At 45.0% G+C, this 16,026-nt stretch overlaps 1 protein-coding gene across 2 annotated transcripts in view; it reads left to right on the plus strand.

The window, feature by feature from the left end:
• The first annotated feature begins 65 nt into the window (after positions 1-65).
• Positions 66-16,026, plus strand: part of OSTF1 (osteoclast stimulating factor 1) — a 50,636-nt gene continuing 34,675 nt past the window's right edge. Inside the window, exon 1 of one of the 2 annotated variants that reach the window (XM_034646689.1) lies at positions 66-351. In XM_034646689.1, coding sequence (XP_034502580.1) covers positions 318-351 — 34 coding nt within the window. In that variant the 5' untranslated portion in view covers positions 66-317. The remainder of the gene's footprint in view (positions 352-16,026) is intronic. The other variant, XM_002930514.4, reaches the window with a different exon arrangement.

Here is a 16,026-nt window from a genome sequence, read left to right on the forward strand (position 1 = left end):
GCGCCGCCCGCGCCCCCGCCGCGCCGTAGCTGCCAGCCCAGGAGCCAATTAGCGCTCGGCGAGACTGCGGCCACTTCCTCGTCGCCCGGCTGCGCGCTCGGGAGGCTCTGGCGGCCGCGGGGCGGGGCGGGGCATTGCGCCGAGCGGCTCTGCCTGCGTCCGCTCGTCCGACGGCCAAGGGTGGGCGCAGGTCCTTGAAGACGCGCGGCTGCGAACCCGGCAAAAAGAAACTTTGGGCCTCCCCGAGTGTCGGCTGGCGGGGCGTTCGGTTGGGTTTTCCTGCGTGGTCTTGAGGCTCAGCCGCTCCAGGAAGCGCGATGTCGAAGCCGCCACCCAAACCGGTCAAACCAGGTAAGGGAGGTGCTCTCCGGGTCCCCCGGCCGCCTTGGTGCCCTGCGCCTCCTCTGCCACTTGGCAGGGCAGACCACGCACGCACCCGGCCTGGAGCTTCGCTTTCGGGAGCCGATCCGCCAGGATGGGTCGCTTTGTTGCGTTCGCTGCAGGGAGGGATCTTTTTGGATAGCAAGAGGATTTCGAGGATTTTTTAAAAATTTTATTTTTAAAGGGGAGTCGCCCTCGATTTTGCAATATAGTCATTCGCTGCAACTTTCTAGTGGCTGTGATGGCTACGTCCCATTGAAGCTGGACTGGAAGACAGGGATATTGATCCCTTTAGGGGAGAAATATATATCTATATGCCTTGAAATGGTCTTTTGGCCACTTCCTCTTTTTTTTTCCCCCCGTGTGTGTCAGTGTCAAGTTAGAGTTCTTGACCGGCCAGAGCGAACGGGAAGTGCGCTGTTTGCAGGGTGGGGTGGGTGAGCGAGTCTCCTTTGGGACTTTTGAGAGGAGCCGCGTTTGAAATTGCCCTCGGGATCTCGGGAAAAACATTTATAAAACTGTAAGCGAGCTCGCGGGGAGAAAAATCTAGGCTGCGGCAGAGTAATCTCGGCTGTTGCTCTTCGGGAGTGTCACTTTATTATGCAGCACAAGTCCTTTGCCTCCGCTTCCCCCAGTGAATTTGCCAAGCGAAACTGGAGAGGGTGAAATTTCTGAATCCCTCAAAGCGCTGTTCTTGGCCGACGGTGTGTTCATTTTTAATTCTATTCTTAGCATATTTTCTGCGATAGGGAGACACGAGAATGTAAAAGGGACTGACGTATTTCAATTCAATACTGTAACAAACTCGTGCGTTCATTTAGTGAGTAATTACGGGAAACGTAGGAAGTGGAAGATAAATGGCTTTGATACACTCCGGGGCGTTTTCTTCCAATCTCCTGTAACTTCAGTATAGCACGACCTGAACTGGATCCATTTACATCAAATTTAGAAGTAACCTTGGTTGCAGGCACTACGCCTTTCATGATTATCTAGTTTTCTTTCTTCGCCATCATACAGTGGCGGTTTCAAGTCATTTTTTATGAAAATTATGTACATCCTCTTATATATGACATTCACTGAGGACTTAACATTTTTTTGGTGGGCTGGGTGTGAGGGAAGTTGCTGGGACTTTGGCTTTGCTGTGAGCAAAGATGGAGTGTGGTTAGTAGTGGGCTCTGTGCTTCTTTATAAGTGAAATCTCAGGAGGCGTTTGCATTTTAAGTGCACGTGTCGGAGGTAGCTGCTTTCTGAATTCGGATGTAAATCAGGACCTCAAGCATCCAACAAAGCAGAGTTGTTCTTTGATGGCTAAACAAAGTACTTTATTTTAAAGAATGTCCTGAGAAGTTATTTGTTCAAGAGGTTTTTCGTCTCTGGAGACTCTAAGTGAATTCTGTGCTGCAGCTGGAGGGGTATTGACTGTGATGTGGGGGTGTGTATATGAGTACTCGTGCGTACACCGGTTTGGTTGAAGGATCATACTGTTACCAGTTGGGGATACACTCCCAGAAACCATTTTTGTGGTTGGACAGCGCTGTTTTCTCCTCTTCAGCAAATCAGAAAGCAAAGGGTTGAAAATGTCTGCCATTTTAGAGACAGCTTTGACTCCACACAGATCTGTGAATGAGATCCAAACTCAAGGTCACCATAGAAATCGGTTTGTTAGTCGACGAAGTTACAATGAGAAATACTACTTTCAGTCCGACTTGAAACATTGGGTGGTCTGGCTTAATTGAAAACAAAACTGTCTTATTAGAGTACTGCTACACATTTACTGTGTGCCCGGCACTGATGTAATCCCTTTACATGTATTAACTCATTTACTCCTCACCACAACCCTGTGAGGTCAGTACCATTATTGTTCCCATTGCACAGGCTGGGAAATGAAGGCAAGGCACAGAAAGGTTAAGTCACTTGCCCAAGGTCAGCAGCCAGATAGGGAGGAGCAGGCAGGATTAGCCCCCAAGCAGTGTGATTTAAGAATCTGTGCCTAGTCATACTGCTGTTCTGCCTTCTGTCACTGCGCAGCATTCACATGCGTGGTCCTGTGTATTTTAGAGCTGGTGGGTGGCAGTGGAAAGGAAAGTGCCTCTGGTCCTCGGTCAGATCTTCTGGTCACAGATGCACATAAAGGTCACCCCCTGGTTGGTAGCAGTGAGGAGAGTGAGCTTTACTTTCCTGCCCTGTAGGCGAGATGCATGGGTGAAAAATATCTGAAGCAGATTGGACTTGGGGGTAGGGGGTGTATTTAATTTTTGGTTTTTTAGTTTGTTTATACCGGGCCTCATCCCAGATGTGAAAGAGAGAGAGAGAAAGAAAGAAAAGGAAAGGAAAAGAAAAGAGCCATATAGAGGGAGGGAAGAATAAGAGGAAACCAGAGGAAAGGTTAGCTTACAGACACGCGTGTCCTAAGGTCCACCAAGTTTCTAAAGGGTGGCTATAGATTTGGCTCTTGGTTTCCAGCATAAAGATAAAGGATCCGGGGCGCCTGGGTGGCTCAGTTGTTAAGTGTCTGTCTTCGGCTCAGGGCGTGATCCCAGAGTGTTGGGATCGAGCCCCACATCAGGCTCCCTGCTCTGCTGGGAGCCTGCTTTCTTCTCTCCCACTCCCCCTGCTTGTGTTCCCTCTCTCGCTGGCTGTCTCGCTCTCTGTCAAATAAATAAATAAAATCTTTAGAAAAAAATAAAGATAAAGGATCAGTTATAAGATTCCTACTCTTCATAAGAATAAAATGTATTACTTTCTCAGAGAGGAGTTATTTTAATGGCACTGAGATCTGAAATAAACTTCCCATGGGTTCCCTCAAAGTGTTGGAGTGGACTGCACATCTCTATAAGAAACACAAGGGGGACATCATAGTGGTGGTCCCTCTAGCTTCTTGAAGAGCAAGACCGCTACAAAACAGCATGGTTCAATACCACAGGCAGTGCTGAAGGGAGGGGAGCTCGGTGAGGGAGGACAGAGGACTTAATGGAAGATTTGAGTAGCAAGGGACATTAAACTATAATGTGAGTAATGTATCTGTTGGGATGGTTGGCATCTATCCCATAAAGAGACTGGTTTTTTTTGCACCTTCCTGAGGTTATACCAGACTTTGGGTTTGTAGCCACATCCAAAATTTGTTTGCTAAATATTCTTAATATATGCAGCTAATATTTTAGGCCTGTGCTAGACATAGGGGTTCCCAGGAACAATAAAATAAAATCTTGTCCATGAAGGTATTGAGTCTGATGGGGCAGATTTAGGTATCTGTAGATAATATCTTAAATTGACCCATATCTGTAATCGGATGGCTGATCCTACCCATTTTGTTAGGAAAAGTCTTGAAATTAAAAATAAAAGTAATATATTTTTCCCTCTTCTTTTTTTCTCCAAACCTCACAATATATATTTTTATTATAGAAAACTTAGAAAAAACATAAAGAAAAAAACATATAGGGGCACCTGGGTGGCTCAGTTGGTTAAGTATCTTCCTTCAGCTCAGGTCATGATCCCAGGGTCCTGGGATGGAGCCCCACATCGGGCTGCCTGTTCAGTGGGGAGTCTGCTTCTCCCTCTCCCTCTGCCCCTGCTCTCTCTCTTGCTCACTCTCTTTCAAATAAATAAATAAAATCTTAAAAAAAAAGTATATAAAAATATGAATATCATCCCTACTTGTTGAGTGATAACCACTGTTTTGTCTCAAGTGGTTATTTTTCTTCAAATCCATTTCATTAAAAAAAGAAAATGCAAATAATTATCCTCAGAATGGCATCTCAGTTTCAGTTTTAAGTGTTTTGCTGTTGATTGGCTTGTTTCCTGCTGTGGGTATACTGTTGCCTACAGTCTGCTTGAGCAGTCAGTTGTCACATTTTGACCTTTCCTTGCTTACCGATGTCTTTTTATAGGGTCACTTTCGGCCACTCAAGGTCTGTCGTTGAAACTCTTCCCCTCTCATTGTTAGGTGTGCCACCAAGGTGCTCAGTCTGCTAAAAAAGGGTTACAATTTCATGGTCTTCGAGCTTGTCGTAGTGTAAACGACAACTTGTGCTCTCACAAAAACTTTTTTTAAGAGACCGTTCTGAGACTTTATTCTGTAAAGATGGGCCAAAGGATATTGAGTGAGATTTGGACTAGAATCATCTCATTCTAAGCCGGTTTGATAACCCTCCACTGTAGGTGGAAGCCTGATGTCTGACCTTGACCAGTTCTTTCAAACGGCTTATTGATTTTGGTGGTGGAAGTAAAGCAGCATAAATATTTTATGTGTCTTAGGAAAATAAATTCATGGGACTTTGAAGAAGCAAATGTCAGTATTTTGGGTTCTTTTATATTTAGAGTAAAAACATCATAAACTTCAAAGATGTCACCCATATGCTGCTTATATAACATTGTTGAGAGGAAAAAAGGCTTCATCTAAAATGATCTGAGCTTTTGTGTATTTTTTTTCCCCCTCTGAATAGATGAATTAGTCAAAGGTGAGAGTATGGGGTTGGCTGGAAATGTGCCCATGGATAGTGTCCTTCATAAAGTTCATGTTCCATTTATGCCTGGTGGCAGAATAAAGTTTGGGAAACATTTTGAAAAGTCCAGAATGATGATAATGATGATTATAATAGTAATAGTTAACATTTATTTGGCCCTAAGTGTTGGGTGCGGTGTGAAGCACTTTATATGCTCCATCTCATTTAATTATTCCAACTTCCCTATGAGGTGGGTCCTAATAGCCCCATTTTATGGGTGAACTAGGGTTTAGTGAGGTTAAGTAAACCACTTAAGGTCTCAGAGCTAGGAAGTGGTTGGTTTGACCTGGGAATGGAACACAAGCTTCAAGTGGAAGCAATGCTTTTTGGGCGGAGAAATCTATGAAGATTCCATTAGATGGGACCGGCTTTTGTTGGGCTGTCACCTTTATTAACTTATGCAGTTGTATTATTTGCAATTGTGTTATAAAACTCCCCTTTTTCAATACATCTGTATTAGACTATTAGACACTTTTTGAGAGTAGAGTAACCTTTTATTGTCCTGTACTTTTGCAGCAACTAAACTTTATATTCCTGGCAAATAAATAAAAAGTCTTGATACATAATAAAGTCTTTGTCTGGAAGAAGGTGGGGTAGGCCATGGTTGGGTACATCTTATAGCTTCACTATAAAGCCCCAAAGGGTGGAGGCAGTATCCATCAGTACTAGTTCTGGAAATAGTGGGGTCCCCTCCCTCTTGTGTTTCACCATTCACACAGCTTGACTCTAGTGTCACTAGTGCTGTGAGCTTTGCTGACACACTTGTGTAAGGGAGGGAGAAAACCTTTCCTCTACCCTCTTATGTTCTGTATCTGGGTCCTGCACATTAAGCTGACACAAAAATCAGATTAACAGAAAGAAAAGGCATACAAGTTTAATTGATGCTTTCAGTTTTACCTGTACAGGGCCTATGCAGAAAAGAGGTGAAGATCCAAAGAAGGGGTAGATTTGGAAGCTTATGGGCCATTTTAACAAAGGGTGATATATTGTGGAGAAGTGACTAGACGAAGGAAAGAAGGGTATTGTTTTCTAGGGGCAGTAAATTGTGAGAAGGTAAATATATGGGGAAACTGGTCGAAGATAAGGATTATTTTAGTAAGGTTTCTTTATGCAGACACATTTATGCTATCTGCATCTGATAATAAAAGTTCTCTTCCTTGTATGGAGGCAGAACTCCTTCACAAGGGGAATTTATGTCCTGCTTTTAGGCAGATGAGGGGAGGGCAGAGAGTTCTTCTGTGTCTGCCTTTTCTCAGTTGCCCTCAGTTCAAAATAATTCCAAGTGGCAAAGGTGAGGTGATCCCCAGTGAAAACCATTGCCAAAAGTTGTACTCAATTGCTTAATGCGCAGGGGAAGACAAAATACATGAGAGAGAGAGACGGAGGGAAGGAGATGGACAGAGAAATAATTTTCAGTGGGCTGACGTGAGTCATCACAAGATTTTCTGTCAGTTTCTCAGTACTTCAAAAAAGCTGGGCACCTGGGTGGCTCAGTTGGTTAAGCGTCTGCCTTCGGCTTAGGTCATGATCTCAGGATCCTGGTATGAAGTCCTGCGTCAGGCTTCCTGTTCAGCAGGGAGTCTGCTTCTCCCCTCTGCCTCTCTGTCCTGCTTGTATGCTCTCTCTCTCTCTCTCTCTCTGGCAAAAATAAAGTTAAAAAAAAAAAACATCAAAAAAGCCACACACACAAAAAAGATAATCAAATATATTAAAGGAGTTAGGGGAAAAAATTACGGAATAATAGGACAGAGAGAGCGCCCCCTGTTCTCTTTTTTTTGTTTGTTTTTTTGTTTTTTTAAGAGTTTTTATTTATTTGACAGAGATAGAGACAGCCAGCGAGAGAGGGAACACAAGCAGGGGGAGTAGGAGAGGAAGAAGCAGGGCTTCCAGCGGAGGAGCCTGATGTGGGGCTCGATCCCAGAACGCCGGGATCACGCCCTGAGCCGAAGGCAGATGCTTAACGACTGAGCCACCCAGGCGCCCCCTCCCTGTTCTTTTGAACAAGGCGTGATAGTCCATTGTATCTGTTTAATCAGACCCACATTAATGCACATTTAGATTGTTTCCACATTGAGATAGTTACAGCTGCCTTGCTGCTTATTTGGGTGGGAGTAAGTCTGCAAGAGAAAGCCCTGGCAGTGGGATCGTTGTATCAGCATTGACAATCAGCATTGTCATTTTCATCAACATTTCCAAAAAGCTCTCCAAAAAGGGTTTTACCAGTTGACCTTACTACCAAAAATGTGTGAGCATGCCTTCCTTAAACAGAAACTTCATGATGCATGTGAAAGGAGAAAGGAATCAAAAGGCTGGGCAGTCAAAGCAGAGGGTTTGAGGAAGCTGGGAGGGTGTCACCCAAGAGGGGAAATTTAAGCAGAATCTGGAACACTGTGTCAGAGTTTGGTAGGCAAAAGAGGGGGGACTGTCATTTAACTTGGGCAGCATGAGATCACTTGATGTCCTCTTATCTTCATTTGCCAGAGACGTGGTGGGCATGCATGGAATCTGTGACCTGGAGAAATTTGTTCCGAATTAGAGAGAAAACCATTTGCCTCGTGTTAAAGGTTTGTGGAAAGCTGTACTTTCCGCACAGAAAGCGAGACTTTGAGTGCTGGGTGTCGGTGCTCCGTGTTCACCTCTGCGTGTCCATTTGTCAGGATGGTCACAGTAGCTGTGGTGTTTTGGGGACAGCCGTGTGTGAAAGAGGGTCGCAGCATAAAGTCACCTCAGTCACTGGGGCGACTGCTGTGGCCACTTCCTCTTAACGGACTCGCTCGTCATTTCCCACTTCACGTTTGGGCATCTGTAGGATGTTTAGAAAGTCGCAAAGGCGAATTCCTCAACTTGCTCTTGGGGTAGGAGTTGGGGAGGGAGTTTTGTATTTGTGCATTTTGATTAGCGTGGGATTTTAAAACTCATTAGCATCCCTTAGAATTTGATAAACTACTTTGATTTAATAGTCTTGGGACCAAAGAAGGCACTGAACAGGAGTCCTTTCCTAGTCTCCTGCTCCTGATTTCCAGAGAGCCTGAGGTGATTGGAATTTAAATTAAGGAAGGCCTTAGAGAACAGCTGGTTTATTCTCCTGCTGGAGGGTCTGTCTCAGGCTCCTTACAAGGATCTGAAGGCAGCTTTGAGGTCTTTCTGGCATCCCTCCACTCCAGGGGTTTGCTTGGTTCTGGGAAACTTGTGGATTCTATTAAGGGATTCCCTTAATAGAATTCCCTCCTTCATCGAGGAGGAGAGACTTAAGTCCAACTCACTTGCACGAGACAAATGACTTCCGCCTGGAAACTATTCTGGAGTGGCTCTGTCTTCCAGAAACCTCCTCACCCAATCCATTACTGGGGGGCGGGGGGGGGCGCCTCCAAGTCCCAGCTCTCCCAAACATGGGTAGGGGCGGCCAGGCTGAGAGAAGCCCCTCTGGCCTTTTGCCACATTTGGCAGGTATCTCAGACTCCAGATTTGGAAGGTTCCAGAAAGTCTTAGATTTCCTTGCTTGAAAAAACCAGAATCTTATAACAGTCTCTACAATGTTGCCTACGCAGATTTACAGGATTCTGTGGCTGCATTTGGGCCTGTTGTTTTGATGAGTCAGTGCATGGTTGTCCATAGTAACCCTGGGAGCAGAAGGTATGCTTGCTGTTTTTTTAGGTAAGAAAGCTGACAATGGAACATTGCAACAGAAACCTGTCCCTCCAGAATCTATTCTCTGAATGGTGTATCAAACTCGACATTGTTCTCAACCTATTTTTTCTGTTGGGGAATAAATCATTCTCTGATTCCTCTGCGCTCAGGTTCTAAATCGGAGTCACCCAAGCAGCTGCCCACTGGGACCTGGGCCTCCGCGAAGCCCAACTGTGAAGTGGGAGTCGCTGCTTTGGGTGACTGCTCACTTCCTCTTTCAGGGAGCCCGTCCCCTTGACAGGGCTGCCTCTAGTCCTTGCCTAATGCCTCCCTACTCTCCAGGACCAATTCTCTACCTAAGTATTGGGGCTCTGACGGGTGCCTAGCACTGGACCCTGGCTTGGTAGGAGCTCTCTTCCCCACAATGGGCTCCTGCCCATTTTCTGATTTTTGCTCGGTACTAGGTCTCTCCTGTGTCTTGACATCTAGTCTAACACTCTTCTGTTTACTGGCACTGGGAAATCTGCTCCTTAGTCTGTTCTGACTCCTTGTAATTGGCCTGCTTTTTCCCTTCTTGGATACATGCTCCATGTCACATGGACCTTGGGCTAACACACCTGTGCCTTTTTGACATACTGTGACCCAAGGATTAATGTGGGTCTGTGGCTATTTTTTTTTTTTTAATTCTATATGTATGAGAGAGAGGGAGAGAGAGAGAGAGCATGAGCAGTGGGAGGGGCAGAGGCAGAGGAAGAGAATCTCAAGCAGACTCCCCACTGAGTGCCAAGCCCATTGTGGGGCTCTGTCTCAGGACCCCAAGATCATGACCCCCGAGATTATGACCTGAGCCGAAATCAAAAGTCAGAGGCTTAACCGACTGAGCCATCCAGGTGCCCCACCTGATCTGATCTCACTTAGACTCTAGTTACATAGGACAGTGGGGTTTGTTTTTGTTTGTGTTGTTTTTGTTTCTTTTCACAGTTGCCTAGAGGAAGATAACTTCGGGTGGCCCTGCAGAAATGTGTCCCATGAGATTCCATTTGGGACCCTTGCAAAACAAAACAAAAAAATGTGCTCATTCATGAACCGTTATTGAGGTGATGAGGACTTTTAATGTTTGGAAAACACATAAAGTGGTCTATAACTCAGTAACATCAAGTCTGTGGGTTTGAGCTCTAAGAATATACATTCTGCTGGTTTTTTTGAAATTACGTCTCTGCAAAATAGTATTCTCCCATCTTACTTCTTCCTGTCAGTTTTGGAGGTAACCGTTTTAAGCCATGGATTCTAGTTCAGAGCTTGCTCTGTAGAAATTCTCATATTTCATTCCAGGAGGGAGGGTTTCAGAACTTCTCTCTGAAAGAGGGACAGTTCTTCCTCTAAGAGAGTGGTTCTCAGCCCACACATCACTTTGTAAGTTACGTGGGGCTCACACAGAAACCAGAAGTTGTTTTTTAATTAATTAATTTGACAGAGAAGAGAGAGAGAGCGCGTGAGTGCACATGCACGAGTGAGAAGGGCAGAGGGAGAGGGAGAGACAATCTCAGGCAGCCTCTGTGCTCAGCACAGAGCCCCAAGTGGGGTTTGATCTCACGACCCTGAGCTGAAACCAATAATTGGATCCTTAACCAATTGCACCACCCAGGTGGCCCTCTTTTTTTTTTTTAAGAAAATAATGTTTATATTTTCATAGGGATGTAATGACAAATTTAAGACTGTAGCATTGTACTGATGAGAATAAATGTTATTGCTGTAATTTTAGAACTCAGAAAAATTCTTGTCCTAATTAAAAATGGAGTGTTAATTTTCTACCAAATGTCTTAAAACCATAGGTAAAGAACTGCAATTTGTTGGAACAGAGGATGAGCGAAGGCGGGTTACTTCTGCAGCCAGACAGTGGGTACTGAAGGAGGGAGAGCACATTCCTAGTAATCATTATGAAAGCCTGCAATCTACACAACCTCTGCGTATTGCCGGGAAGCCACTGTCCTGGAGAGCAGAGTTTTCCCTCTTCTGTCCCCGTGGACAGAGGTGATTTTCACTGTAATCCCATCCACATTGTAACTAGCAGATGTTTCTTCAGGCTCAAGAGTTTGGGAGAGGACAGGGGTATTCCTAGACATTTTAGGGCAAATTCCAGTGTCTTAGTCCCCTGCCTTCCCCCGACTGCTGACCCCACGTTCATAAGATGATAAATGATCTTCTGGGCATCCATTAATGAGAAAGAGTTAACACACACACACACACACACACACACACACACACACAAAATCCGGGAGCAGGTTGCAGCCTCAGGAGTGGGTGTGAAAGGGGCTGTGGGTCTTAAGAGCTGTTGAGGTTAGTTGCTGAGTGTAAGACCCTGGGGAGTGCTATCAGCAGACCTGCCCAGGCCTTGAGAGGAAGGGAGATTTTCATAAGAATGGTCCTGTAATTACTCTGTTTTAATTACAACCCTAGTAAACCACAGCTTTTCCTTTGTCCTCCCTTGCCACTCTAGGGGAAATCCAACTCCATTCTCTCACATCCTCCTTCCTCCTCCCCAAGTTCTGATTCTGGTTTGGAAAAATACCTGAACATTTCTTTGGGTTTAACATTCTCCCCTGCCCTTTTCTGGGAGTCACTTGGACACTTTGGGTCTTCCCAGACCTCCAGATCTCTAGCTAGCCCCTCCTTTCCATAAACAGTCTGGACTTTGGGGACCAGGCAAGTTGGGAGGAGGAACGGTTCACCTGGGGCATCTCCCTGCCTGAGCTGAGCCTTCAGCAAGTTGCCACCTCTGGCCCTGGGATGTCGGGTGGGCGGAGCTCCCATCAGGGTGTCCTGGCCAACGTTTCCAGGGCCACCAGGTGAAGCCCACCACTGTCACGATCAATGGATCAGAACACGACCCTCAGGAACACTCAGTGAACCTCGTGAAGGGGCGCCGCTGTGTGTCTTGAAAGAGGATGAAATTAGGGAAATAATTTCCAGTTTAAAGGCTGTTGTCTTAGTGAGTAGGTGATGTTGGTAGAAGTGACTATTGTAGACCTCTTGTTGGTTTCCTCTGGCCTCTCTGAACCCACTCCCTGGTTTTGGTTCTGTTAAGTTTGGATATGGGTTTTGGCAGAGTTTCTTGTATGTGCTGCAGAAGAAAATTTGAATCCTTTTGTTTCCAGAACGGAGAGGAGCTCAGTTTCAAGGTTACTGCTTATTCATTGCTCTGCTTAGTTTTTTCCTGCTGTGTCTGATAATATTTCTCATTCATCCAGAGTTTGTATTGTTACACGAGAGTTCTCGTGTTGACTAGAATAGAAAAATGCCCTCAGTTGGGGCGCCTGGGTGGCACAGCGGTTAAGCGTCTGCCTTCAGCTCAGGGCGTGATCCTGGCGTTCCGGGATCGAGCCCCACATCAGGCTCCTCTGCTATGAGCCTGCTTCTTCCTCTCCCACTACCCCTGCTTGTGTTCCCTCTCTCGCTGGCTGTCTCTATCTCTGTCCAATAAATAAAAAAATCTTTAAAAAAAAAAAGAAAAATGCCCTCAGCTACACATGTGGCCCCTGGGTGTCTGTCAGGTCCGCTTCCCGTAAGCACCTCGCTTAAGCTTGGGTCTGTGTCTCTAGCGATTCTTCTTTTTTTTTGTTCTTGGATACAGTGTATATCTTTGTCCTTAAGGCAGGTTTTAAAGGGATTCTGTTTTAAATAAAGGAGACATTTTTATCATCCTGCTGTCTTGCTAGCATGAGTCTTTATTAGAGGGCTAAGACCAAGGCCATTTTTTGGGGGGGGCGGGGCAACTTTTTATCTCCTAAGTACAACTGTAATTTGCCAATGAATTGGGTATTCATGAAGTCTGAAGTTTAAGTTTATCCATTTATTATTCGCTCAAATTAAAAAAAAATTCTTTTGAATCAAAACTAATTTCCAAGGCTATTTTTAATATTTTATATTCTGAGAGTGTTTCGTTATTGCCAAGAGTACCAGATGTCTAAATCTGAATTAATTTCCATTTGGTCTCTGGACAGTGGTTATGCACATATATTAAATGCTCTGGCCTGGTGTTTTTTCAGACTATGAGTGCTGACCCAGTGGTAGGTCATAAAGTCGTATAGTTTGTCACAACTAGCACCTTTTTTTTTTTTTTAAGATTTATTTATTTTGGAGAGAGAGAGTGCGTGCGTGACTGAGCACAGGGGTTTGGGACAGAGGGAGAGGGAGAGAATCTCAGGCAGACTCTCGACTGAACACACAGCCCTTCATGGGGACTCGATCTCACAAGCCTGAGATCATGACCTGGGCCAAATACAAGAGTCAGATGCTTAATCGAGTGACCCATCCAGGTGGCCCCTGTCATGACTAGCATCTTCATAAGATACAAGGAAAGAGAATAGAGCAAGGATAGAAAATTTCAGAGAGAATCACTCAAAGTAAGGATAAGTATTCTTTTGTGAAACATTTCTTAGTTGTGTGTGTGTTTCCTGAGCCCTGACGTGCAATGTATTTCTTAATGTGAGTCTCAGAAGCATTTGAGACACCTCTGCCCTGTCTATGCTCCTGTCCCCAGTCAGTGTTTCTCCCGCCAAGCCTCAGGCCCGTGGATCTCCTTGACGTTTCCTCCACCACTCATCTTGGCCTCCAGCCCTCTGGGTCCGTATTCTGGGTCTGCCCTGCCCCTCTTTTGTGGGCAACTCCTCTTATCCTTCCAAAAACAAAGTGGATGCCACCTCCGGTACAGCCTGCATTGACCTACAAGTCTCTCCACTGTCGGCGTGACATACGTTTCCCGCCACCTGTGTTCTCCTCTAACCACAGTTGGCATTATGTTTGCTTGTCTCTCCAGTGATTGTATGATGGGGTGCCTGGGTGGCTCAGTCGGTTAAGTGTCCTACTCTTTGTTTTGGCTCAGGTCATGATCCCAGGGTTGTGAGATCAAGCCCTGCCTCTGGCTCGGTATTCAGCATGGAATCTGCTTGAGATTCTCTCCCCCCCCCCCGCCCCACCCCCCCGCAATGCACACATGCTCTCTCAAATAAGTAAAATCTTTAAAATATAAAAAAATTTAAAAATACCCTCCTGATAGAGTACAAATAACATGTAACTTATGTTTCAATAGGGCATTAAAAGAAAACACGTTTTCCTGATAATATATGGGATTCTTATTCTTTGTGGACAATTGAGAAATAAAGGAAGAAAATAAACATGGCTCATAGTTGTATCACCCAAAGTAACTTAGCATTTTGATATTATTTTCTTCTACTGTTTCTTTCATGCATATCTTTGTTTTGCACAGGTGATCATGAATGTAGTATTACCACCAGCCTTTTATATGTAACACTAAAGCATAAGCATATCCGCAAAAAAGCTGATTTTTTTTTTTTGAGAGCGAGCGGGCGAGAGAAGGGTGTGTGCGCGCGCCTGCGCGTGTGTGCTGGGATGGGGGAGGGGCAGAAGGAGAGGGAGAAAGAATCTCAAGCAGACTCCCCAGGAGTCCCCCAAAAAGCTGATTTTTAAAGGTCACAATAAACCTTTTTTTATTATTATTGTTGGACCTCTGTTCCAACATATGTACATGTTTACGTGTTCTGTGTTTTCTATAATTCTATATGAATAGCTGTTGGGGGTGAATGTTTATGTGCCCCCAAAGTTCATATGTCGAAGCCCTAACCCCTAGTGTGATGGTATTTGGAGATGGGCCTTGGGGAAGCATTTAGGTTAGAGTAGGTCATGAAGGTGGGGCCCACATGGTGGGGCTGGTGGTTTCATAAGAGAGAATCTCCCTGTGTGTCCTTGCACACAGGAAAGACCATGTGAGCGCACAGGGGACAGGCAGCCGTCTGCATGCCAGGAAGAGGGTTCTCACCAGAAACCAAATTGGGTGATATCTTAATGTCGGACTTCTCAGCCTCTAGAACTGTGGGAAATTAATGTCTTGTTGTTTAGATCACCCAGTCCGTTGCATTTTGTTTCGGCGGCTTGAGCAGATTAAGGACAATAGTTATAGGGTTCAAAAATGACTATTTAAAGCTCACATTGAATTCTTGAACAGTCCCTAAGAGGTATAATATTACTTATTACGCTTTGTTTGCTTAACAAAAGCATGAAGATTTCTCTGCTGGGGTGTTGTAAGTGTTAAATTCTCAGATATACAGGAATGGGATTTGGGTACATGGTTGCCTTGCTAGTGAAGATAAAGACGCACGGAATAACCCCCCCCAAATTAGCTACAGATTTGTAGTAGTTAATAATTTCTAACACTTGTGGGCACAGAAAATGCCTCAGGAGCAGCACTGAGTGCTTTATGTACGTGATGTGTTTGTCTCGCTTAATCCCAGCGTGCGGGCATGGAAAGCTCACATCTCTCGGAGCCACATCCAGAGTTCAGAGCATGAGCTCTGGAGTCAGACGGCCTGAGTTTAAACCCCAGCTCTGCCCCCTTTCTAGCTGTGTAGCCCTGGAGTAGCTACTTGCCTTCTCTAACCTCAGTTTTCTCAGCCGTAAAATGGGCTAAATACATAAAGTATTTATGGCCCAGGATTACTTTGAGGATTAAATGAGTTGTGGCAAATCTGAACTTTGTATGGTGCCTGGCACATGGTAAGTGTCTCATAGACATGAGTTTAGATGGGTAGTACCATTTTGGGTGAAAGATTTTAGTGTCCGAGGATCTTCTGTTTCAACCTTGGGTGTATAGATAACCAGTCATTTCATGTAGGATGGGGCTGAGGACCACACTCCTTGTGGAGTCTGTGAGAGGCAGATTTGGACCCTTCATGCTACGATGCTCCCGTGGTCTGACCTGTTACTAACAGGAAAAGGGACCAGAGGACAGGGGGAGGCAGACTTTCTTTGATAAAGGTCCAGTTAGGAAATATTTTAGGCTTTGTGGGTCACAGATGGTTTCTGGGGCAACCATTCAACTCTGCCATCGTACAGTGAAAGCAGCCATAGATGGTGCACAAATATGGGCTCTGTTCCGATAAAACTGTATTCATGGACACTGCAATTTAAATTTCAGGCGATTTTCACACGTCTTGAAATATTAATGTTCTTTGATCCTCCCCCTCGCCCCCACCATTAAAAATGCAAAACTGTCTTAGTTCCTGGGTCATACAGTAACTAGTCGTTGTTGTCATGTGTCGGCCCTCGGGTTCATCTTGCCTTTTGCAGGAAGTGGCTTGACCAGTGTCGCCTTTTTTAGTTAAATTCCAAGGACTGAAGTAAAGATTTTTCTAACATTCTTTCCCGCGGGTCTCCTCGGAGTGACTTTGGAAGCAGTTTGTCTGGGAGTAAAGGGCCTTCAGGGCGCCGTTGCTCCCTCTCTGATGTTTAGCCAGTCAAGACATAGTTGACAGTGAGCATGTCATTTGAAATTTTAGTCTTTGGGACTTTTATGTTAGACCATGGAGAAGAAATAAAAATAACCAGCAGTTACGGCTCCTGAAGACGTAAAAGTAACCAAGTTTGCTGAAAGGCACTGAAAAGTATAAGCAGAGGAAAAAATGGATAAGAAAGGCACACTGTTAATAAACAGAACCCTCTT

Source organism: Ailuropoda melanoleuca, chromosome 17 (genome assembly GCF_002007445.2).
Source record: "Ailuropoda melanoleuca isolate Jingjing chromosome 17, ASM200744v2, whole genome shotgun sequence".
NCBI classification, from domain to species: Eukaryota; Metazoa; Chordata; class Mammalia; order Carnivora; family Ursidae; genus Ailuropoda; species Ailuropoda melanoleuca.